General features: G+C 43.1%; 1 protein-coding gene across 4 annotated transcripts; it reads left to right on the top strand.

The window, feature by feature from the left end:
• Window positions 1-7987: 7987 nt before the first annotated feature.
• LOC133890020 (phosphatidylinositol/phosphatidylcholine transfer protein SFH11-like) lies at window positions 7988-23038 on the top strand. Of its 4 annotated transcripts, none has more exons than XM_062330450.1 (12): window positions 7988-8313; window positions 9408-9636; window positions 9811-9910; window positions 10028-10294; window positions 10552-10629; window positions 10720-10821; window positions 10900-10949; window positions 11020-11128; window positions 21951-22025; window positions 22248-22349; window positions 22429-22499; window positions 22600-23038. In XM_062330450.1, exons 2-12 carry the CDS (start codon window positions 9458-9460, stop codon window positions 22640-22642), a joined length of 1176 nt encoding a protein of 391 aa, XP_062186434.1. In that variant the 5' UTR covers window positions 7988-8313; window positions 9408-9457; the 3' UTR covers window positions 22643-23038. The 4 variants fall into 4 exon arrangements, 2 of the variants coding, with proteins under 2 accessions (XP_062186434.1, XP_062186435.1); XM_062330451.1 differs by having other exon boundaries at window positions 22611-23033; XR_009903981.1 differs by lacking the exon at window positions 21951-22025 and having other exon boundaries at window positions 11020-11133; window positions 22611-23036.
• The last annotated feature ends 1780 nt before the right edge of the window (window positions 23039-24818 follow it).

The following is a 24818-nucleotide window of genomic DNA, read 5'->3' as shown; positions in this document are numbered from 1 at the left end:
ATGGTGTCCCTTGTACTATGAATTTTTGCCAGATTTTTGCTATACTTGTTTTCACCTAACGAAGCAGTCGTGTGATCAAATTAGAAAGATGATCTATAGATATTGGTGGAGCCAACAAGACAAGGAGAACAAAATATATTGGTTGAGTAGAGAAAAGCTTGCACAATAGAAGAAGAAGAAGGGAGGCCTAGGTTTTTGGGATATTAGTGCTTTTAATTAGCGATGCTTGCAAAGCAAGGGTTGTGAATTCTACATAATCCAGATTCTTCGTGTGTGTTGATAGCAAAATTTGGCAAGTGGGATTGTGTTTATTTTCAAAAACCGAGTCGGATATGATTTGTAGCTGATTCAGATACTAGTAGGCGTAGACCAACCTCCTATATAAGTTCATAGGGACGGTCGATTCACAGACGCACAAGCCAAAATCACATAATTGTAATTTTCTTTTCTTTTTTTCTATTTTCCTTTTGCATCTAGGGTTAGAGTAGCATAGGTTTTTTCTTGTCTCAACTAATCCACGCCGCTGCTGGTGTTCATAGCCTCGATCCGCACACCTTATACTACACATCGGGCCGGTACTGCTGACCTATTTCCCTATGTCAACATACATCTTGTGAAACAGCCGCCCGCCTTCTGGGCCTACGATTGCGACTGCAATGCAACGACGACCGCCAATCTCTGATTCGTGTGTCCCTGAAGTCGGCGATGTGCATCAAGCGTCTTGTTCTCGATGCTACAGTTGCCCAGTGAAGGAAAGTCACTGGTTACTGTACTCAACGACCGTGTTGCCTCCCATCCAGAACAACCTTCGCAAAGTGATCACAATCCTGTTGTTGCTCGCGTGCATGCGTACTACTATTGGCTACATTACCACATATCAGTCAATAGTGCCATATATCATCAAGTGAATTATACTGTTGGTGCTACTTTGTGCATTGTTCATGAATTGAATATTACTATTTCACATGTTGCACAAAAATATGTGCCAACAGTGCGCTGGAGTGTTAGTAGCTACATACTTTACGCAAGGTGATGTACTTCAAGTATGGTATGTTGTATATATGGAGGAGTAATTTAAAAGGAATAAATTTGTTAAAGAAGGGGAACGTATGGAGAATTTGCAATAGTAATAATGTTCGAGTATGGTCTGAGCACAATAACACCACAAGGTACAAGCTTAATAACCGGTGTTTCTGATTTGATCGATCCAGGGACGGGTACATGGGATGCTACTCTTGTACGAGATAGGGAGGATTGGCCAGCATGGCATTTCGAACCGAAGGGGCAATTCACAGTTAAATACATAAGCATATCGAGTTTGTTGGGATGATATCAATGAAAGTAGTGATAAGGGTATGAGTTCAAGTCAAAACGACAGTGTTGATGCTGATCTACGGCAGAAATTGTGGAATATGCCATGCGCGGGTAAACTAAAGCACTTTTTATATATGGAGGCTATCACATATAATTCCCTAGCGCTTTGTACAAATCTGAAGAGGAGAAGTATGGTTATTGATACACGTTATTTTTTTCTGCCATTAACTTTATGAGGATGTTGGCCGTCTGATTTTCAAATGTAAACTTGTGAAGAAGGTGTGGAGGAGTATGCTTCTAGAAAAAGAAAGAGAGGAATCTGCATAATGCCAATCGGCGTTGGCTGTGATGCGGGCGATCGTGGCTATGGAAATGAAGAAGATGATCCTGTTGATTACCCTCATGTGGATTTGGTGGATGGAGCGAGAGGAATAGAATCCGAGAAGGGGAGCAGGGAAGGGAAGCTGAAGCGTCCGCATATATTATACTAAAACAGATTGTGATTATGAACAAGTGTTTTTGAGGGAGAAGGAGCAGTCTTTGAAGCTGCAAGCAAAGTGGAAATTACCAGATGTGCTGACTTTGTCAAGATTAACACGGATGGGGCTTTCCCTATTTCGGCACATTCGGGTGGATGGGGTTTCACTACGAGAGATAGTGATGGGATGCTATACTATCAAGAACAGGCATAATTCTGGTTGTATTAGATGCCTTTTAAATGGAGCAAACTGCATCTATATACTGCTAATGATATTAATCGTATATTATACATAATCAAACGGTTTACAGTTAAAGATTCTCCCTCCATTCTCTACCCTCACTTTTCTTCCTCGTATCTTACATAATTTGAAAACCTCACGCCCGCTTCTTACGCTAATTTGGAAACCTCACTGTTGCCCATCTCCGTTCCTCTCCCGACTTTCCTGCACTCCTTCTGTAATTCCCGATTCCATCCAAACCACATCGCTCGGTCGCTTGCTCCACCGTCGTGACCGCGCCCTTCTCTACCACCGCTGTGATCGCGCCCTTCTCTACCACCGCCATGACCACACCCTTCTCCGTTCGTCGCACTCTCGCCAACGGCGCCTCCTCCGCTCACCACACCCTCGAGTAGGAGGTGTAGTCGGGGTCCGAGCTACAGGTGGCCGCACTGCTCACCGACATCGCTACCACCAGCGCCGCGCCACCCAGCCATCATCTTCGTGGGCGGCGGTGTCATCGTTGACTGGCTGCTCGACAATGTCGTGTGCAATGCACACAGGCGGAGGCCGCTAGGGCGCTCACGCACCTAGTGGCCAACTCGTGGGTCGCACCTCCCATTCTCTGGCGCCCATGCATGGTGTCCTGCCTCCTCCCGTTCATCTTCTCTTACCAACCCACACGGTAATAAGGTGATAATATGTGTTACTTTTAGATTGTTTTTTGATTGAATACCGTAATGTGGTTATATAGAAGCTTATAGTGGTGTGGTACACGGGATTGGTGAATGTGCGTTGTATTGGCTCTTTTTTATTATTTACTGTAACCACCACGTGGAATTAGTATAAGAAAACCCCACTTTTTCTTATATGTCCTGCTCATCAACTAATATTTGAGTTGTTAATTTTTTTAGCTAGGTAAATTGATTTGATGTTGCATGTTTTCTAGCAACGAATTAGGGTATTCATTTGATATGTTGTACGATTCAGATTTTGAGATGTAGGTCGCCGTGCTTCATACCCGAGCAGCGAACACAACGTCTCCCTACACCATCACTGAGTAAAGAAAATGGAGGTGAGGTCATGTATTCTTGCAAATATTGATTTTGCTTCGATTGTTGGAACAAAATGTGTTGAAGCATCTTCAGTGGGAGCTTGTATATGAGATAAATTATTTTAGCTACGAGGTTCGCACACATGACTGCAGATCAAGGTACACTGATCTAGATAAGATGTCAGAAGCAAGCAAAATGATATGTCGTGATATAAGCGTGTGCCACGGCAATACATTTTTTTTCCTGGTCAACAGTACCTTGACCTTGTATGTTGCAGTATGGTGCATGAGAAAAAGAATATTGATGTATATCTTTTATACATAGTATACATGGTTTAAGATTTTCATATGCTAATGTGAAGCTAAATGTTCAGATTGTGGAGAAGAAAATCATGAAACATTAGGCTGTGGAGCTGCAAGCAGAGATTCCGATTTCATGAAACTTGATTAACATTCTATAATTTTGCAGCAGGGGTATGTCACGTACTAATCCATTTCTTGGGAATAATAGCCTTTCAGGATGCCTGCCAGATGCAAAAAAAAAAAAAAAAAAAAACCTTCACTAAACAAATTGTGTATCACACAAGTTGTTTTTAAGTATTAAAATGATGTATCCATTTCATCTACAGTAATGTTTTGATTGTTTGCATAAATACAATGCAACTGTGTCAAAAAACTTCCTTGGTCCATCTCTTTTGGACTAGCAAGGGAACCTGTTGCTTTCCTACTCAAGGATACTACATACCAATGGCAACTGCATTAAGCGTGACACCAAGTATGCTATGAATAGATAACTTTCAAATGTTTCTAAAAATAGCATTAAGGATTTTACTCACTTCTAATATATGAAACCCCTTTTTTCAGATTTTACTCCTACTGTGTGAAACAGTGTTCCCAAAAAGAAAAGAAAAGCATGTGCAATTGCTATTATTGTGATTGGTGCTTCGGTTTTAGTACTAGCAGTTCTAACTGAAATTTTTTATGTTGGTACATAAGAGTTGCACTGTAGCGAGAAGGTATTTGTATAGTAATTTATACATGGAATCTTAAAGTTGACTGATACCGATTCTTTCTCATGTGAAATGAAATAAAAAAAAATAGAGCTTTACAACATGGTCGAAAGACCAAATTTCTTCAGTAATGCTAAACTGAAATTAGCTATCTGGCGCCTACATATGCAATGAGAGGTCGTTTCACTGTAATTGTCAATGTTTTTGCATTTGGGTTGGTCGCACTAGCGACTATAGCCGACGTATTAAACACTGACAATTCCCTGGACAAAGACGAGATCCATCTCTATGAGCGGATAAGTTGATCAAATATACTTAAGTCCAAAAAAACACATCAGTTCATTCCTGTCAAGTTATTGATCTCTAAAACATTTTGCTCCTATGTTGTACAGGCATAGGAGCTATACTCGGCAGCTTGGATCCAAGGCTTGAAGAATTCAACAGTGAGGAGGCCTTAAGAGTCATCCATATCGCGCTCCTCCGCACGCAGGGCTCACCTCACCAACTGCCACCGATGTCGGGGGTTGTGGTGATGTTCACCAGAGACATTGAAGTGACTGAGGTGGTGACGAAGTTGACGACATCGCTGCGTGGTAGCTCAGGGGCGTGAACACCAGCTACGTTACCACTGACTACTCTAGCAATACAACTGGTGAGTCCAGTGCGTAGATTTCCCCGCACCAAACAATAGATTGGATGTTGAAATGGTGTGTTGTGCACTTTCTGAACGTATGGCAAACTGTGCCCTTAATTTTAAACTCTTTCCCTACTACTTAGTCTTTTATCAGTTTTCCTTCGTTGACATATTTTCTTATTACTCTTATTTTGCTTGCAAGCATCACAACCTTCATGCATTTCTAATTATAATGGTTTTATTTTAGACTCATATTGATATATTCATGATTATATGAATTTTCCACTTTTAGTGCAATAGACATGTGACCATATTGAGTCAGAATTTTGCAAGGTGACAAATTAACTTTCTTGGAGAAGTGTATATAAATTGTGTGAATTATTTGAATGGGAATGGCACCATATAAATTTGGCATTGCTGTTTCTATAATCATCACTCATATATACTTTGCGTCCAGGTATGTGAAGTATTTGTGGTAATCAAGATGAGAGTTGCATCTTCAGGCTATATCTTCCTCTAATGGTCTGGTATCCAATTTATGCATAAGTGCTTTTCTTCTAATTCTTCAGTCAGGCTGTGGATTGGAGTAACAAGAGTGTTTTTTTTTTTTTTTTTTTTTTTGCATTTGCAACGTTGCAGGAGGCTTTAGATGTCGTAGAAGGTCTCTTTTGAAACAACTACTAATATTGATTGACTTGAGGAAAAAAAGAAATCAAGTTGACCAAGCTATAGATCATACACTACAAATTATGTTCACTTTTCTGAGCAACCATGGAATTCTTTTGCTGTTAGGTTGCTTTGGGAAGAGTTGTAGTTGCTTTAAGATTCAGGTTTATTTCGTGTGAAGATCTAAAGGTTCTGACCAACACTTTATTTAGAGAATATGGGTTCTTATTTAACAAGGATGAGATTAAAAAAAAGAGATTGTAATGAAGAGTTGTTCTTGTGAGGATCTTAAGGTTTTGACGAACATCTTATTTAGAGATTATGCATGTTTCTGAAGTGATTTTGTGTCTTCTCGAAGATCAACAAACATCTGGAGCTTGAAGTTTGTTTGTTCCATGCTTACTCTGAGTGCTTTGGTTAAGTTGGTGCATTCGGTGACTGTGTTTTTCGAGTAGGAAATATGAAATCTTCACACTGATGAGGTCACTCTATAGAACAGCTGAGCGACCTCGACGCCCACATGGTGAACCGGAGGGAGTATGAGTAGACGGGGCATGAGCTCGCACAAGTAGCAACGTGCCTCATCGGTGGTGGTACGACGAGCACACTTTGACTTCGACGGGGACACTTTGACTTTATACATGCGTCACACATGTGCGTAGTTACTAGTGTCTTAAGGCCATGAGTGTGGCTACGGAACATGGCATGGGAGATATAATTCTGGAGACAGATGCAATCATGGAGAAGCAAGCTCTTGAAGGCAAGAATATGATCTTTCAGCTACTGGTTCTTTAGTTTATGAGTTAAAGCTTTTTATTGGAACTGAATTTGCAATTCGTTTCAAGTCTCGTGTTGTCGTCGAGTTTGTAATATGGTTGCACATTCTTTAGCAGCGCATGGGTGTGACCTAAATCCGGGCATCCATCTGGTTGTAGATGGTGCACTGATTTATTTTTGTTCATGATATGTTAGTCGAAAATTCCGTCGGCACTAGTGGTTAAAGGAATATGTTTCCATAAAAAAAGAAAATGCAGAAGTCTTTTACAGTCCATTTACATAAATCAGGGTGAAAGTGAAAAGAGCCTTTGGTTGCACTTAATTGGTACGGCGTACAAGAGAGAATGTGGTGGATTTTAGCATATAGAAGATGAGATGAGAGTGCTGGAGAAATTATAGAGTCTGTTCTCTTGTATCCCCTCTTTCCTTCCTCTTTCGTTTAGTACGGTTGTGACATGGATGTATTACATCTAAACTATAAAGCAATGAATGTATTTAGTGTTGAGCACCCCATCCAACGTCTCCGGATCAAATCTAACGCCTCCAATGCCTTCCTACGCATTCTGCTAGATCTATATTCTGTCTCCCTACCTGTTCGCATATAAAAATAATCGATCATGTTCGCATATGAAAGTAATTGTTTGGCAACCTCTATTCAATTTAGAAACATACAATCAATATGCGCTATTAATATTATAAAATATTAATACAATATTATTTCTTTCTATCTATATTAAATAACTAGAATCAATCTATATCTTTTATAATAATTAGATATAGAATGCAAGAGTTTTACATGAAATTTTGATATCTACTATTCATGAGTCTTAATCACACGGATCAAATTCATTGATCTCCTCCCAAGGCAACAATCAATCACCTCTCATGCCTCGTATGGTCTCATCCAACTTTGAGCCTGCTTCACCATGCTGCGTATCGGAGATTAGCTTGATCCTATGTCCTTTTTTTCCTTTCTTTTTATGTTATTTCCTTTCCATGTACAAAGATGAGTATATTTTCACTATCTTTAATTGTGAAGCTTTAGAGATGCATCTTCAAATTTTTGTTTTTAATTATTTTTTGGTACAAATTATTATCCTTATCATAATATTATTAATTCCATGTATATGTAACTCGTGTATGGTTGCTAGTGTTAGGTACTGTTTGTTTCAGTTAGAGATTATCGATTGTGATTCATAATCTGCAAGCTAAAACAAATAGATCATCATCACAATTCAGCTTGTAACAATACAACAATTCGAGTTCCACTAGCTTTTACAGATTGAACAGTCTAACTTTTTTACAATCCATAATTTATAATCTCCAGTTAAAACAAACAGACCCTTAATAATCTGTTGCCATCTCCAAGTCTTAAAAGCTAAAACACAACACTGCCCAAATAAGCAACCACAACCACGAGCCAGCGGCCGCGACTTCAGCTTTGCTTCCGAGTGACACGAAGTTCTAGACCTGTTCAAAGGCAGGGTCAAGCTGGGCTTTGAAAAACCCGACATGAAAACCACAAGTCCAAACCTAGCCTGAACCCAACGTAAGCCTAGACCCTGGCTCGAGTTCGACTCGACAATGTTTTTTTTTTTTTTACCGATTCAGCCTTTTCAGGTTTTCTTAGACTTTTTTGAGTTTCAAATCTATTTTTATGCCGGAGCCCAGCCCGAAAAATCTACAGGCTACAAAGTTAAACCTAAGCCTAACCCTGTACATTAGTTGGGCCGGGCCGGGCTGCCATGAGCAGGCCTAGCGCGAACGCATCGATCCTTGCTTCCTCTCGTATCTCGCCTCCTCCACCGCCCCTCGCGCCTTTTTCCAGCTGCTTGCTACTCCTACAGAGAGGCTGGCGGGCGGACCGGGCGCACGTGATGGCCTGAGGAGGAGGACGACGATATGATGCCGCCGCCTCAGGTTGCTACGCCCGCGCCGTGCCCGTGGGGGAGACGGCGTATTCGCTTCGGGCCCTTATTGCCGACCGCCGAAGTAACCTCCCTCCCCCCGCTGCAGGCACGCCAGATGCTCGACATAATGCCATGGTGCTCACGGCATTCATTTTACATCCTCCCGAGAAACCAACCAAGGCGGAGGAGGGCTAGTATATACGTGAAGAATCTTGTACCATAGTCCGTGCGTCGCCGAGTTTCGCCGCTGGTAAGGTCCTGCTCCTTTGGATTCTCGCTTCTTCTGATTCACGTTCCTTCTCTGTTCGTGCTCTGTCCTTGCTGCCCGAATCACCTGGGAGCAGAGCGTCCTGGACGTCACCCCTGGTCCTTGAAATCACTTTGTTGCACAGAAGCGTTGTGGCCTTGTGGGTTGATATATAACAGAATTTACTTTGACGGAATTGTACATGCTTCCTACGATGAACCGTGCTTTGCGGTGTCGCCTTAAGCTGTAGCATTAAGGATGTGCCTCAGCAAGACCATGCAGAATTGGAATTGAGTGCTAAGTTCGTCACTTGAACTTTTCTTGTTTCTGTGTGTGGGGCAGAGGAAAATTAAACAAATCTGAAGCATCATCATAAGAAAAGGAAATGAGAGGCATCAGTTCCTTTTTTTCCCGTTGCCATTGCTATTTCGAGATGCATTTTTTGCTACTCAATACTCTGTTAACTATTTTCGTTTAAAAAAAACTATGTTAACTATATTGGTACTTCTCTATTGGTTGTCCTGCTGTAGTGAATGGCTGTGGTATCGACCTGCCTTTTAGCAATAGATTACAGGTCCTTAGTGGTCTGAAAAATGATTGCAATGACAACTGTATGTTTCCTACTTCCTCCTCCATGTAGGAACCTAATATATTTTTGTGTGGATAAAATAGCAGAACAACCATTTGGGCTATTATTCTAGTTCAATAGCTATACACTATAGTCAACTTAATACCTTCTTTCTTGATGTATAGTTCTATCAATAATGCCAGAAATTCGTGGCACCAATATTGGGTTATGTACGAGAAATGGTCTGAAATAGCTTTTCTTAACTTTCGAAGATTATGTTTGAAATCTATTGTGGGACTTGGGCGTAATGACCATAACTGCTGCATAATTTTACCTAAGGGATTCCATAGTTGACTCCTGCTTCCCTAACCTTTTTCTTTATTCTGGTTAAACCAAGTAACAGAAACTGAAATGCAAAAAGGCTGAACTCCAGAACTGTTTCTGGCAATGAGAATAATGTGCTCCATTCCTTTGATGAGGGCTTCAGTATCATAACATCAGAACTAATTTATTGAGTTTCCATTTGAAGCTTATTGGTACCTCCTTCAAGTACAGAGCAAAAGCTCCTCCATATCAAAGATGAGCTTCAGATCTGTTGAGCAGTTACTTAGGAGGAACAACAAGACCAAAATTTCTTGCAGTGTTGTTGATGGCGTCCGTGACCAGAAGGAAGAGCAGTATGTGCAATCCTTGAGGGAGTTACTTCTTTCAAGCAACCAACTCCCAGAGAAGTTTGATGACTATCATGTCCTTCTACGGTATGCCCATTTTGTCTGTTATCTGGAAACTATGCCATATACAGTTATTAGACTGTAATGATCTTTCTAATAACTGGGTTAGGATGTATTTTACACCCTAATAGTCATAGGATGCCAGTTTTCTTCTAATTTTGCACTGACGATAGTCCTGACATGATTGCTCTCTTCATGCAGCTTTCTAAGAATGAGAGGCTTCAACATCTTAGAGGCAAAAGAGATGTTCTTAAATATGTTAAAATGGCGTGAAGATTGTTCTGTTGATACCATTGCAAATGTATGCTTATTGTGTGTAATATTCTTTTATGTCTGGTTTGTTAAAAGAATCTATGCTTACAATAATATGTAATCTGACTGAAATATCAAAGAGTAAATGATTGTTTCTATGCTACAGGATTTTAAATTTGAGGAGTATGATGCTGTGAAAAGATGCTATCCTCATGGATTTCATGGAGTTGATAGATTTGGCAGGCCTCTATATATCGAACGGATTGGCTTGGTGGATCTCAGTAAGCTCATGCAAGTGACTAGTATTGATCGCTATGTAAAATATCATATATCAGAACAAGAGAGAACTATATCTGTGAGATATCCTGCTTGCTCAGTTGCGGCTAAAAAGCACATTACCTCTACAACAGCCATATTGGATGTGAAAGGATTGGTTCGTGATAGCTATATGAAGTACTTTCCTTTTTAGTTTTTAATGCTTTATACTAGTTCCATTGTTCTATAGAAGAAAATAGTAACCTAAATGTTCAACCATTCTTCACTCTCTAAAACTGAGAAACAAAAGTAGGTTTACAAGGAACTATCAGACATTTTATCTATTAGTTTTCAGTTCTCTCTCTGGCATATAATGAAGTTATTTGACTATGTGTACAAAATCATATATTTTGACTTTTGGCTGCTGTTATTCAGGGGATGAACAACTTCTCAAAATCTGCAAGAGAGATGTTCATAGAGATCCAAAAGATCGATAGCAATTACTATCCAGAGGTTTGTCTTGGTTATATCTACTCCTGAACATCTAATGTGGCTGTTATGCTAGCCACAATCTGTTCATACACATCTTGCTTTCTGCTGCAGACACTAAATCAACTTTACATAATCAATGCTGGATCTGGATTTAGAGCACTGTGGAAAGTATTGAAATCATTCATGGAGGCAAGAACTTTAGCAAAGATTCAGGTACTGTGTCTTTTCATTTTGCACTGGTTACTGTTTGACAAAAATAGAGTGAATGCTCACCTCGATTCTACTTGTAAGGTTCTGGGGACCAATTACCTTAACACAATATTAGAAGCTGTTGACCCAAGGTAAAAGTGCATCAAGTCATATGCAAGTTTTGCATATTTAGCGGCTTGAGTGATTCCTCCTTTTCTGCAGCAATTTACCAGATTTTTTGGGTGGAACATGCACTTGTTCTGCAACAGGAGGATGCTTGCTTCAAGATAAAGGACCGTGGACTGACCCGGAAATGGTTCGTGCTTCTAAGGTGAGGTATGATGTTTCTGTTACCATGACTGGAAAAGTGTATTGAAGGTCATAATCCATCCATTAGTCTTGACTTTAATATATAGAGACTTCATGGGCCACCTCATGGACCTAGGATATATACAGGTCTAGATATATATATTTAACACCCCCCTCAAACTCAAAGTGGTATAGGAGTCTAAAAAACATTTAGTTTGAGCAAATGAAGCCGATGCAACAACCTGCTTCTTGGATTTCCATGTAAGAGGAGAAGTAACAAGAAGAATACAATAACCAGTGATAGAACGACGATCCATTGGATCACTCGCCCAAGTAGAATCCAAGTAAGCATAAAGCTGAAGCGGGCTAGAACAGGCATAGAACAAGCATTGAGATGATACCCCCCTCAAGTAATGTAAAACCCGAAGCAAGTGACCAAAATGCATAGATGTAGGAGCACTAACAAACTAACTCAAAATATGAACAGTATGAGCAATATCAAGTTTGGTGATAGTGAGCTAAACAAGAGTACCCATAATACGTTGATATCTAGAGGGATCCTCAAGGGGTGTGCCATCAGTAGGACGAAGGTGCAAGTGAAGCTCCATAGGTGTAGCAATTGTTCGATTATCAGTAATGCTAGAGCTAGCCATGAGATCCTGTATGTATTTATATTGAGATAGATAGAAACTTTTATCAGAAGTCATAACTTCAATCCCCAAGAAGTAGCTAATGGGGCCTAAATCATCATCTGAAACTCCTCACTGAGTTGCTTCTTCACACGAGCAACATGCTCAACATCATCTCCTGTAAACAACATATCATCGACATATAGGAGAAGCAAAGAACGCCCTTCTGAAGATAGATGAATAAATAGAGCAGGATCATGATCACTAGGAGAAAAAACAGCAGCCTGTATAACAGAAACAAAACGCTCAAACCAAGCACGAGGAACTTGTTTGAGACCATATAAAGCACGACGAAGACGACAAATATATCATGTAGGAGCCTCAACACCTGGGGGTGGTTGCATATAAACTTCCTCATGCAAGTCATCATGAAGAAAAGTATTCTTAACATCTATATGAGAAATAGTCCAGGAACGAGTAGCAGCCACTGCAATCAATGTACGAACTGTGGTCATATGAGCAACAGGAGCAAATGTCTCATTATAATCTCGACCTTGGTATGCTGAAAACCTTTGGCAATAAGGTGAGCTTTGTATCTCTTAATAGAACCATTTGACTTTGTTTTAATCTTAAACACTCACTTACATGTGATAGGAACTGTATGAGATGGTAAGGGAACAAGATCCCATGTTCTTATACGATCAAGTGCAGCAAGCTCCTCAGACATAGTAGACTGCCACTCAGGAATACCAGATTCTTCTTGATAAGTAGATGGCTCTTTAGCTACAACAACACTCGTACGGGGAAAACTCGACCTGTCAGGAGGCTCAATAGTTGCATGATCATGGAGATTATAATGAGAACCAGTAGGCAACTCATCAACATCAGAATCAGTAAGGACAGGAGCATCAGGACTGGCCGAGGAGGTGGGAATAGACGAATGATCAAAAGAAACTGTGGTCCGACGAGTATAGACATGAGTGATAGGCGGAATATATGGTGGAGGAGCTGAATCCGAAGCAGGGGTGAGTGAAGGAGGTGTAGGTATAGAAGTAGATGTGGGTGGAGTAGACATAGGAGATGGAACAGGGGTATGATCACCAGATGGAGGAGGAAGACAAAGAAAAGAGGTGGACTCTATGGGAGAGGATGAGGGCTGAGTGGAGGGATTATAGAAGAAAGGTCGATCCTTAACAAAGTAACATCACGAGAAATATGCATGCTACGAGAGAAAGGATCATAGCAACGATAACCCTTATGCTCTGGAGTATACCCAAGAAATACACACTCAATCGACTGGGCAGACAACTTAGTCCTCTCACGAGGTGCAAGAAGGACATAACAAGTATATCCAAAAATCCAAAGGTGATCAAAGTTAGGAGTACTAAAAAGATCCTCACTAGGGCATTTACCAGCCAACTTTGAAGATGGCTGCTGATTAATAAGATAAATAGCTGTAGAAACATCTCCCTAGAAATATGAAGGAACAAAAGATGCAATGAGAAGTGTGCGAGCAGTTTCTATAAGATGGTGATGTTTGCATTCAACAACACCATTTTGAGCATGAGCTCTAGGGCATGAGAGCTGAGCAAGAGTGCTCTTAAAGGTGAGAAACTGACAGAAAACAAAAGAAAGATATTCTCCTCCAGAGTCAGAGCGAAAGACTCTAATAGAGGTAAAGAACTGAGTATGGACCATATGAGGAAAAGATTGATATATAGAACACAATTGGGAGCGGTGTTTCATGAAATAAATCAAAGTATATCGAGAATGATCATAAATAAAAATGACATAATAACTATGACCACCTTTTGAGGCAAAAGGTGAAGGACCCCATACATCAGAATGAATAAGATCATAATGTGTCGCAGAATGGGAAATACTACTGGAATATGTGAGTTGGTGCTACTTACCAAGCTTGCAACTATTACAATGAAAAGTGGACTCAATGGACGTATGACCTAAACAACCTTGACGAACCAAAGTCGATAGATGCGATCCACATAAGTGACCAAGTCGATGATACCACTTGGCAAAAGATGAAGCGGATGACGACGCAGCAAATGACGCACGAGTGATGGAGCTGGTGGAAGGAGGAAGACGCAAAGTGCCCAGAACGTTGATGCCAGGAGACCCTATACGACGACGCCAGTCCCAATCACACTTCTGCTTCGAAGATCCTGAATAAAACAAGATGATGCGTCAAATCCAACAACACAGTTTTGGTGAGTAACTTGACTAACGGAGAGGAGATTCATGGATAACTGAGGTACAAAAGAAACATCAGGTACAGAGAAATAAGAAGTGGAAAGAGCACCTTGATGAGTAATATAACAAGATGTATCATCAGCTGTCTAAATAGAACCTCCAGAAATGACCGGCTTGCAAGCAACTAGCTAGGACTTATCAGATGTCACATGGAAGGAAGCTCATGAATCAAGAACCCAATACTGAGAACCACTGTTATGAGCAGCAACAATTGATACGGAGCCTTGAGAAGGAGTTGTATTACGAGCAATACGAGCAGCACGACGTGCACGAAACTCAACCAACTTCTCTGGATGATGAGAGAAGCAATTCTCCGAACGATGACCAGTCTTCTTACAATGCTCACAAGGAATACCCTCTGAGGAATCACAATGTGTTATCTGGTTCTCTGAGAAGCTGCAAGTACACTATGAGGTATTGACATTGGAGTAGACGTGAGCGAACGAAGATGGAATCTCTTTAGCAATCAAGGAAGATAATATATCAGCAATGGATGGAGTGGTGGGATTGTTGAGCAGCTGCATACAAATAAACTCAAATTCTGATCGGAGTCCATGACAAAACTGGTACATAAGAAACTTCTCAATGAACTTATTCTTCTGATCCAACACCCTGAACACCCTCCAGTACATTGAGGTACCATTAAGAGCAACGGTCCCATCAAACGATCAAAAGCATTATAATACTCGTGTATGGATAGATCATTTTGCTGAAGACCATGAAGTCCTGTCATCAGAGTATGCAAGAGAGCACCACTATTCTAAACATATCGATGCTGCAAATAATCCCACATTTCCTTAGTTGTCTTGTGATGCTCAAGACTCATAATCAAGGACTCCATACTAGCGACAATTACGCTCATAACCCTTCCATCATAATTCAGCCAAGTCTTGACTTTAGTAGCACCAGAACCATCTTTTGACTTATCAACAGATAGAATATCAGTCAAGTGAGATGCCAGAGCATAACCACTCAATATAGTTTTCACAGAAAAAACTCATTCTCGATAATTAGAACCATCAAGCTTAATAGGGATAGCAATCGCACTTGGTTGTGGCATATTTGAAGATGAACAATAGCATCACAATAACAGTAAAACAGTGATCGGAAGTCAACAATAGAAGCATAAGAGCTGTAACAGTAGCAGTAGTAGTACATCAGCACATTACCAATGAATACCTCAACCAATCAATACGAATATTCCTCTGTTCTCCACGAAGCAGCATAGAGTGTCTCTCTTCCTCTATTCTCCATGAAGCAACACAGAGGAGATTGAGCAGCACGCGTCTTCCGCCCCTGCCACACACCGCAACGGAGGAAGACGAACCCTCAGGTGGTGAGCGGACCCTAGGCTGCAACGACAGGGGGACGGGAGGAGACTGCGATAGCAGAGCCGCGACAGCGGCTGTCAGAGGGTGAACTCCTCTAGCAGGGATCCAGAGGGACCCCCTTTGAGATTCGGCCGGGGGATGATTCTGAATCCGTTTTACGGGTGAAATAAATGGGCATAAATGCGATGCAGGTGGAATGGAAGGATCGGATGCAGAAAGTAGTAAATGCTCAGGAGGTTTTTAGACAGGTTCGGGCCGCACTGAGCATAACACCCTACTCCTGTGTGTATGCTATAAATGCTCTGGGAATGTCTCTTTGAGTGTTTGCTGGGTTACAAGAATATTTGTCTAGTCTAGAGCTTCGTGCTCCTTGTTCTTCGGTGCTCGTCGTCGGTTGCCGAGAGTTCGAGCTGGTCTTCACTCGGTCTGGCTATTGTCCCGTGTCTCTTCTCCGGGGAGCCCACCCCGCCTTAAATACCCGCCGGGGTGGTAGCATGCCCAGAAAAGGATGGCGCGAGTTCCAAAGCGCCATAAATGGAAAGCAACCATCATGGGCTGTTGCGCGAGGTGACGGGGAGGGTTGAAAACGCGCCCCCGTCCGATCTTGTATATCATCATGCCGTTCTTCAACGGGCGCCGCGGGGAGGGCCCACCGGGCAGCCACCGAGCAGCCCAGCGTGCCCGCCTGGTCAGAGCAGGCCTAACACAGCAGGGCGGCAGGCGGGGTGCCTTGGGCTTCGCGATGTTATCCCGAGGCGCGCTAGATGTCCCGCGATGGGACTTGTGCATTAAATGTCCCTATGCCTCCCTGCCAGGCCGTGGCAGGGACTGACAGCAAGCGTGGGGGAGCAGTTGGAGGTGACAGGCCACGTGCCCTCTTAAATGCAGCATCAGGCCTCTCACCATCTGACACCTCACCGCTGGGCCTTTATGAGGGCCACCGGCGAAGGATTTCTTAGGCCCTCGGGGAACCGAGTGCTCGAGGGCCACTGTTTGCTGCCTCGAGCACTCTTTCCCGGATATGCCATTTCTTGTCCTCGGGGAACTGAGTGCTCGGGGGCCATTGTTCACGGTCCCGAGCACTCTCTCCCTGAATTGGCTGTTCGGGTCCTCGGGGAACCGAGTGCTCGGGGGTCACTGTTCGCAGTCCCAAGCACTCTCTCCCGGAACTGACTTCCCTTGGATCCTCGGGGGACTCAGGTGCTCGGGGGCCACTGTTCGCAACCCCGTGCACCCTCTTCCCGGTACTTGGCTTTTCATGTCGTCGGGGGACTTGAGTGCTCGGGGGCCACTGTTCGCAGCCCCGAGCACTCTCTTCCCGGGACTTGGTCTTCTCGAGTCATCGGGGAACTCGGGTACTCGGGGACCACTGTTCATGGCCCCGAGCACCCTTTCCCGAGACTTGGTCTTCTCATACCTCGCGAAGATAATCCCCACGGGAGGGCGCCACATGGGAACCTGCTGATCTGGCCTCGGGACTCGGGGACCCCTGGTTCCTATGTCACCGACAGCGGCGGGGTCTGACCACGGCGGTCGCGACGGACCAACGGGGCCACAGGAGGAGGTCGCTACGGTAGCCACGACGGCAGAACAGCGACGGTGGGGCAGCGGCGGCGAAAATAGAACGGGACCACAACGAGCGACGGGATCTGACCGCAACGATCGAGATGATAGAACGGCGACTGCGGGACCGCGACGGGCTGCTTGCGTCAACGAAACAGATATTGACGGATGGAATTGGACGTGGCACGACGGCACTGGATGGAAAAAATAGATCGGGATTAGGGAACCCTAATCCTAGGCTGTGATACCATGTTACCTTGACTGGAAAAGTGTATTGAAGGTCATAATACATCCATTAGTCTTGACTTCAATATATAGAGACTTCATGGGCCACCTCATTGTCCTAGGATATATATGGGCCTAGATATATATACTTAATAGTTTCTTCTAGAATTCATCCGAAATTTTATTGGGAAGCTGGCATAGTAAGAAAACTTTTGATTATTGGAGTCTATTTGTAATTTTTAGGAAGCATTCGGTAAAGGCTAGAAGTCTTTCAATGAACTGACTGCTACAGTTGCCTGTGAAAGCTTCACAGGTTGTCAGGTATTAAGATATATATAGTGCTTGTTGTTCTTTGCAATTAAGCTTCAAGAGTTAAGCCTATACCAGCATCGATCAGTAGGGTGGCTGTAGTATTGGTGTTTGGTCATCAGCCACTGATATCACAGTGGTAAGCTTTTTGACGTATTACAGACTTGATACCTCGGTAATCATGATTGTTCAGTTTATAATCCCGTTGGAGTATTTGTTGTCATAGTTTATATAAATAGATAGTTGGGCCTTGGAGGCCTCATTGTTACATCTATGAGCTTCCTTTCCTCTTGTAGAATCGATCTTGCCTTCTCTCTTGTTTTTATGATCCTAGCATCGTAAGAGGGATAAACATCCGCCAGAAGGATAGTCGGGCGACGTCGGCTATTAGAGTAGGGATAATTATAATCCTAAATCAATTCCAAATTCTAACTTACCAAACTTATCTCCTACTGAATTTGAAATCAAATCAAACTTATCTCCCAACCAAATCAAATCCAACTCCTACCAAACTTATCTCCTAATAAAATGACAAGCCTTAATCTCTTGCCCATAACATCTCTTCCCTCCTTGCGAGAAAGCTCGTCCTCGAGCTGTGGTGGTGTAGTTGCGCCAATGCTGTTCTCAGTACCGCTACCTATGGTGGCGATGAAGATGAGAGTGCAGCTAAATCCATGGGTCGGGATAACCTGTCTCTAATACTAGAAGTTATCTCGACTTGCCGTGTATGCGTGGCAGTCCTTCGACAAAGTCCATGGCGATGTTGGACCACACAGAAGTGGGGACGCCTAAGGGTTGGAGGAGCTCTGCTGGATGAAGATGTTCCGCTTTGTTACGTTGGCAAGTGGCGCAGGCGCGCACGTAGTCGAGGACGACGGCGCGGGTGTTAGGGACATGGAAGTCAACACGGAGATAGTGCATTGTCTTTTGAACACCCTCGTGGCACAGGCGCGCACGTAGTCGAGGACAACGGCGCGGGTGTTAGGGACATGGAAGTCAACACGGAGATAGTGCATTGTCTTTTGAACACCCTCGTGGCACACATCATGGGCAGCAACCAAGATGGCCTGGAGCAATGGTGAAGTGGCCGATACAAAAACACGCCCGCCGAATGTGATGATGCCATCTATCACGGCCCAGGGACCCTGGGTGGAGCCAGTGATGATCGCGTCCCGACGAACGCGCAAGGCATCGTCTGGCTCCACCTCGTGTCGGATGTCATCGAAGATGGCGAACTGGGCAACCGATAGGGCGCACAAGATTGGTGTAGTCTCCGTGTCGCGGCGTGACAGTGAGTTTGGCACAACATTAGTGCGGTCGATCTTGAACTCGACATTGAAGTCATAACTGAGGAGCTTGCTGACCCATTGGTGCTGCGGGATTGGTGACAAGTGCTAGTCAAGTAAGAATTGAATGCGCGATCGACGTCCGACGACCATGCGAAGGCCTCCTTTTTGAGGAGGTTGGTGAGGGGTGACGCGAGTTCGCTAAAGCGGTGGATGTTCTTGCAGTAGTATCCTTCCAAGCTGAAGAAGGCGCGAACTGATCGTGCATAATTAGGGGTGGCTAGTCTAGGACAACCCGCACCTTCTGCTCATCCATCGTCACGCCGTCTACCGATATGACGTGCCTGAGGTAGCTAACTGAGTGCTAGCCAAAAGATCACTTGGATCGCTTGAGGAAGAGGTGCTGCTGTCACAGTGCGGAGAAGACTTGCTGAACATGGCAGAGGTGCTCGAACCAAGATGCGTTGTAGATGAGGATGTCGTCAAAGAAGACGAGGACAAAACGGCGGAGGAAGTCATCGAGTGCTTCATTCATCATGACATGGAAGGTAGCTGGAGCATTGGTTAAGTTGAATGGCATCATAAAAAACTCGAACAACCCTTCGTGTGTACGAAACGTCGTCTTCCTGATGTCGTTGACGTGCATGAGCACCTGATGATACATGGAACAGAGGTTGAGCTTGGTGAAGAACTTGGTGTTGCGGAGTTTGTCAAGCAGCTCATCTACCACCGGGATAGGAAACTTGTCCTTGATAGTAGCATCGTTTAGAGCGTAGTAGTCCACACAGAAGCACCATGTCTCGTCCTGCTTTTCGACGAGCAGGACGAGGGCCGAAAACATCGAGACGCTGAGGCGGATGAGCCCTCGGTGCAGCATGTCACGACATTGATGCACTAGTTTGTCCTTTTGCAACTAGGCGTACCTGTAGGGCCGGATGGACACTGCGGTGACAGCGGGTGCAGGCTGGTGGTTGGCCGGTCGGCTCCTGGAATAGATCAGAGTAGTCGTCGATGAGAGCCCTCATCAAATCGGTGTCAACGCCCGTGATGGTGTGGACACAAAGTGGCCGGCCAGGAAGTCCATGACCATATTACACGATGACCGACCCGGGTGAACATCATGGTAAGGGCGCTAAAGTCCCAAACGATCAGCCCGAGCAAGCCCAACCACTGGATGCCCAAGATGAAGTCGTAGCCATCGAGCAGGATAGCGTAGCAGGGGATGATGAAGCACTAGGTGTTGATGTCGATGGGTAAAGTGTGGAAAACCCCCGTTCTTGTCACCTTGTCCCTGTTAGCGACGATGACGCGCCGGCCTAAGCAGTGATGCAGTGTGACGCCCACGCGATGTACTGCGTCTTCCGCAATGAAATTATGCGTTGAGTCTGAGTCGATGAGGGCGGTGAAGCGTTTGGCACCAATTGTGACGGTGACCTTCATGGTTTGCCCAGAGCGAGGCTTGATCCTGGTTAAGGTGGCAAGGGATATATTAGGGTTATTGGGGTCGGAGATGTCTGGGTCGTAGGGCGCGATCTCCTTCATGAAGAGGTGCTTGCACTGGCAATTATGGCTAAGGATGAACTTCTTGTTGCAATTGAAGCAGAGGCCCTAGGCATGTTGAGTCTGCATCTCCTCAGGCGTCAGGGTGCGCTGGGATGCCAGGGGTTGGGTGCGGCGCTTGGCTTTGCCTCCATGCCAGTGCCCCATAGGATGTTTGTGGGCCGGTTGGGCATGGTGCTGTGGCCCCTAGAGTGAGGAGGTAGAATGGAGGTGCGTCGCCCGTACACCCCGGCGAAATTCATGGCATCTTCCAGGGACGTGGCTTCCTGGAGCTCGTTGTCGATCTAAAGGGGCTCCTGTAGGCCAGCCATGAATAGTTGAACTTGTTGCTGTTCAGATAGGGGATTGACACAACATAGGAGGCTCATGAATTTCTTGTAGTAGTCCGCCACCGAACCGAGCCATCGGAGATGTGCCAATTCTCCCAAGGGGTTGCGGATGGAGGGTCCAAAGCGGGTGTCGTCGAGCTTGATGAAGTGTGGCTAGGTGGGGGTGTCGTTGTCGCATTCATAGCGGTGGAACCATAGCTAAGTGTCTGTGGTGAGATGGTAGGAAGCGAGTCATACCTTCTCGTGTTCCAACGTTTGCTGACCACGGAAGAACTGCTCAACGGTTCAGCCATGGCAATGGTCGCCCTCGCCGTCGAAGGTGGGGAGATTCAGCTTGTCGAAATGGGGAGCGCCTCTCCGCGGCGGCCCATGGTTGTCAGTGAGGGCGGGGTTGGGCAGCATCGGTGGTGGCTGTCCTGAGGGTACCTTGAAGGCACCACGTCTTGTCGCGACTGTGTTCCAGGCGATTGATGTCGTTGGTGTTTGTTTGTTGCTCTTGTCGATGTCGATGACGCATTGGTCGGTCTCCGCGAGTCGACGCGGTCGATGGAGGCGCACAACACTTGTTGGCCGGCCAAGAGGTCGTGAAGCATGTCTTTGATTGGTCAGGGATCATTGGAGATGGACATGGTGCGTGGAGGGTGAAGGAACTTGGTCTTTGATACCAAATGTTATGAAAGAGGATAAGCATCCGCCGGGAAGATAACCGGGCGACGTCGGCTGCTAGAGTAGGGATTAGACCATAGATTTAGGAGACAAAATATTAAGGAAGACTTAGATTAATTATTCTTTTTGCTTGATTACAATGATGTGGCTACCCATTTATATAGAGAGGAAGAATTATAATCCTAAATCAATTCAAAATTCTAACTTACCAAACTTATCTCCTATTGAATTTGAAATTAAATCAAACTTATCTTCTAACCAAATCAAATCCAATCCCTACCAAACTAATCTTTTAATTAAATGGGAAGCTTTGAGCTCCTACCCATAACACTTGTTCTCCCTCATTTCCCTTGCAAAGGAACCATTATGGATCAATTCCATGTATGGCATCGAAAATTATCAAAATTCTCAATCTGTCACAAAAAAGTTCTCATTCATCATGTGTCACTACTTAAAATTGTACTTACCTTAATTCTAATGGCACACAAGGGATGAAAAAACTAAATTTCCCTTTCTCCTTGTGCCACTGCCGTTAGCTCCGTTATGACGGCAGTGGTATATAGGGGAATTAAATTTTCAATTAATGGCATATGAGGGATAAGAACTTTTTCAGTGGCAAATTGAGGATTTTGAAATTTTTCAATGGCATATAAAGAATTATCTCTATTTTATTTGCAGGAGCCTTCTGCAAGACAAGTAGATTCCACTTCTGGTAGGAAAAGAACTCTTGGCATGTTGTTAAAGGAAAACCAGGTCCAGTTGTGTCATTTTCATTTTCTGATTTTTTGTTTCTATTCCCGTATACTTTCACTTGATAAACAGAAAAAACATGTGCCATTAGATACTTTTAAGTTTTATAACGCGGCAAGTACAAAAATATGTCTAGGGCTGGCTCTAGATAAAAGGTTCAACCAGTTAGTCCATCTCCTTGTTATGCACAAAAAACCGCATTAATATTGATTCTCTGCGGGACAGGTTGACATTGATAGAAGCGAAAATATTCAGCAGAAACAAGTCAATGAACAGATCTCAGAGAAGATCAGAGAACTTGAAGAATGCGCTGCTCAGACTAAGGAGGTGAACACAGGAACCCAATTCAAGAAATTGCAACCTAAGGCATCTATGGAACTGAATGATAGTTTCTTTGTATGTTCAGACCCTGCAGGCACTAATATGCAAGCAACAAGAACTTGCCAGCCACATCGAACAGTTGAGGAAAATCCTTCGGTGAGAATGACACCCCACCTAGTTCGTTTCTTTAGTTGCAGAGAGCATGCAGCCTCCCAAATCTAAGTAGATAAAATATCGGATGTTTTTTTTTTCTCATTGTGAGCGCAGATAAGAAAGGCAACATACAAAACTTGAAGTGAAAAATGTGCTTCCACAAAAGAGGAGAAAGGGAAAAGGGCAAAAAAGAAGTAACCATTGCATTGCAAAGAAGAAATAGGCACTTTACATAGTTTTCAGTGATGATTCTTTAACCCCTATCAGATGGTAAAATATTAAGTTGCGGATGCCATAGTACACCATGATGATTTCGCAGTGCAGTGCAGTGTACTTCTCGCCTATGCGGGGTCTACGGCCTACGGTTGTACCGCGACATCTCAGGAGTTCTGTATCATGTTAAATGTTACTCCTGTAATTTACCACCCATCCAAATTTCATGAGTAAAGTTCTCTCTTGCCGAGACTCAATTCGATTAATGCAGTGATCTTCAATCACTCAGCACTTTGAGGCTTCATTTGGCATCATGGTGTCATTCAATTTTAGCTTGTGATTCTTGTTTCTAGCACCAGAACTAAGCCGAGGGGAGACTTCCCTATAAAATGGCATGTCACATGGATTTTGATACCTGTGCATTTCGAAAGAAAAAAAATCTCACAAAATTCATAAATATATCCTTTTTGTTCTTTTTTACTTGCCGTCTTAGACATCGGACACTTTCACCAATACATATATTTGATCTTTACTTTTTTGTACATATATATTTGTACAAATAGTTATAAATACAATGCAATGATTTGAAATTATTTTTCATGACAAATATAATAATATCATTTATATGTGACAAATCTTAATACATTTCTATATAATAGTGGCCAAAGTTTGATTGCATGCATTCTTAAACTTCATCTAATTGAGATTAGAGGAGGTATATCAAAAAAAAAAATTGTGTAAAAATATGTTTATATGTGTAGTGTGCAAAAAGAAAAAAGAGATAAAGCTTTGCACAAAAGATAATCATTATCTCTTATTCTTTTTTAACAATGCACATATGACATATTTTTGTATAATCTGTTTTCGCAGATATAAATATTTTGACATGATGGGCATATATGAACATTTTAGAATTTCTTAGAGCGTACAAATGCAAAGGTAAATTTTCCTACACTTATGTATATGAATCCAGATCAAGGGATGAAGTCAGAAGCAAAAAAATAATTTATGAGAGGGGTACAATAATATGTAGTCAGGTATAAGAGCAAATATACTATTTATAAAAATATTGTAGCATCAAATCCTATCTATCCATCTGAGATCAAACAGCTCGCAATGGAGTGAAGTCACCATGACTTCACTCCCCCGTGAAGTTAGAGGACCCCAGCTGTATGTATATAACTCTTCTATGAGGCTCCGTATTTTATTACCTATGCCCATTGGTTAGGCCACTAGTTTTGTTAAAAACGTAAACTTAATACGTTCTCTTTTAAATAAATATAAATGCAAATTTGAATACTATTGGAAGCTCGGTTATCAAATACAGGGGAGGGCCTTTGGCCCTTTAGAGGAAGCCGAAGGCTTTTCTATGTGACATGCTCTTATAAGAAATTGTGCAATATCATTAATATTAACTGTCATTTTTGACACAATAATAGTCTATTTATAGCTTATACTCAATTACTCTCTATTATAATTTACATCATTACCCTTCTAACTGCTATATTTTTGACATATTCAGAGGTAATTTGGTACATTCCTAAGTACATTGGTATTTTTACAATTCCATCCTTCATCGTCCTCGGATTCCAACGAACGTCATTCCTTCGGTCTAGCCCTCAAAGGTCTACCGCAGATGGGATCTTCGGCGCACCTTAGGCCGACTTCGGCATGGCTTCATGAATGGGCCTTCGGTTGACCTCTGAAGGCTCTTCTCAGGCTTCGCCTGTGATGATGATTTTGGCACTCGCTTCAAAGGACTTCCTGACGGTGATGTGGGTAAGCCTTCGATCGTGGTCCGAAGGTCTGATGCTACCTTCGCTACTTATCTGAAGGGCCATTGCGGCGTTAAGCATTATTCTGAATAACACAATTGTAATCATTTGTAATCTGCGTTTATTAGAGGTATTCGACCCACCATCTGAAGAGGGTTTGTAAGGCTATTCCCCAATAAATACCCAAGAACACGAATAACTTTTTTGTTGATATTCACGGATCAGTGATTTTGTTAAACATCTAGTGAATTTTATTAAGAGCTTAGATTTTCTCATTTATTTTTAGATAAGCTCGTAGATTCGTAATACTTGTGCGTGTATGGTGAATTTTTTT

The sequence above is a fragment of the Phragmites australis genome, chromosome 14 (assembly GCF_958298935.1).
Source record: "Phragmites australis chromosome 14, lpPhrAust1.1, whole genome shotgun sequence".
Classification (NCBI taxonomy): Eukaryota; Viridiplantae; Streptophyta; class Magnoliopsida; order Poales; family Poaceae; genus Phragmites; species Phragmites australis.
This window is presented reverse-complemented; position numbering and strand designations above follow the sequence as displayed.

Bases quoted from the DNA above. Each gene is read 5' to 3' on its own strand.
- LOC133890020 (XM_062330450.1), top strand. From the start codon at position 9,458: ATGAGCTTCAGATCTGTTGAGCAGTTACTTAGGAGGAACAACAAGACC. The intron at 10,822-10,899 runs GTACTGTGTCTT...TCTACTTGTAAG, and splicing joins GAACTTTAGCAAAGATTCAG to GTTCTGGGGACCAATTACCT. The intron at 10,950-11,019 runs GTAAAAGTGCAT...CCTTTTCTGCAG, and splicing joins TTAGAAGCTGTTGACCCAAG to CAATTTACCAGATTTTTTGG.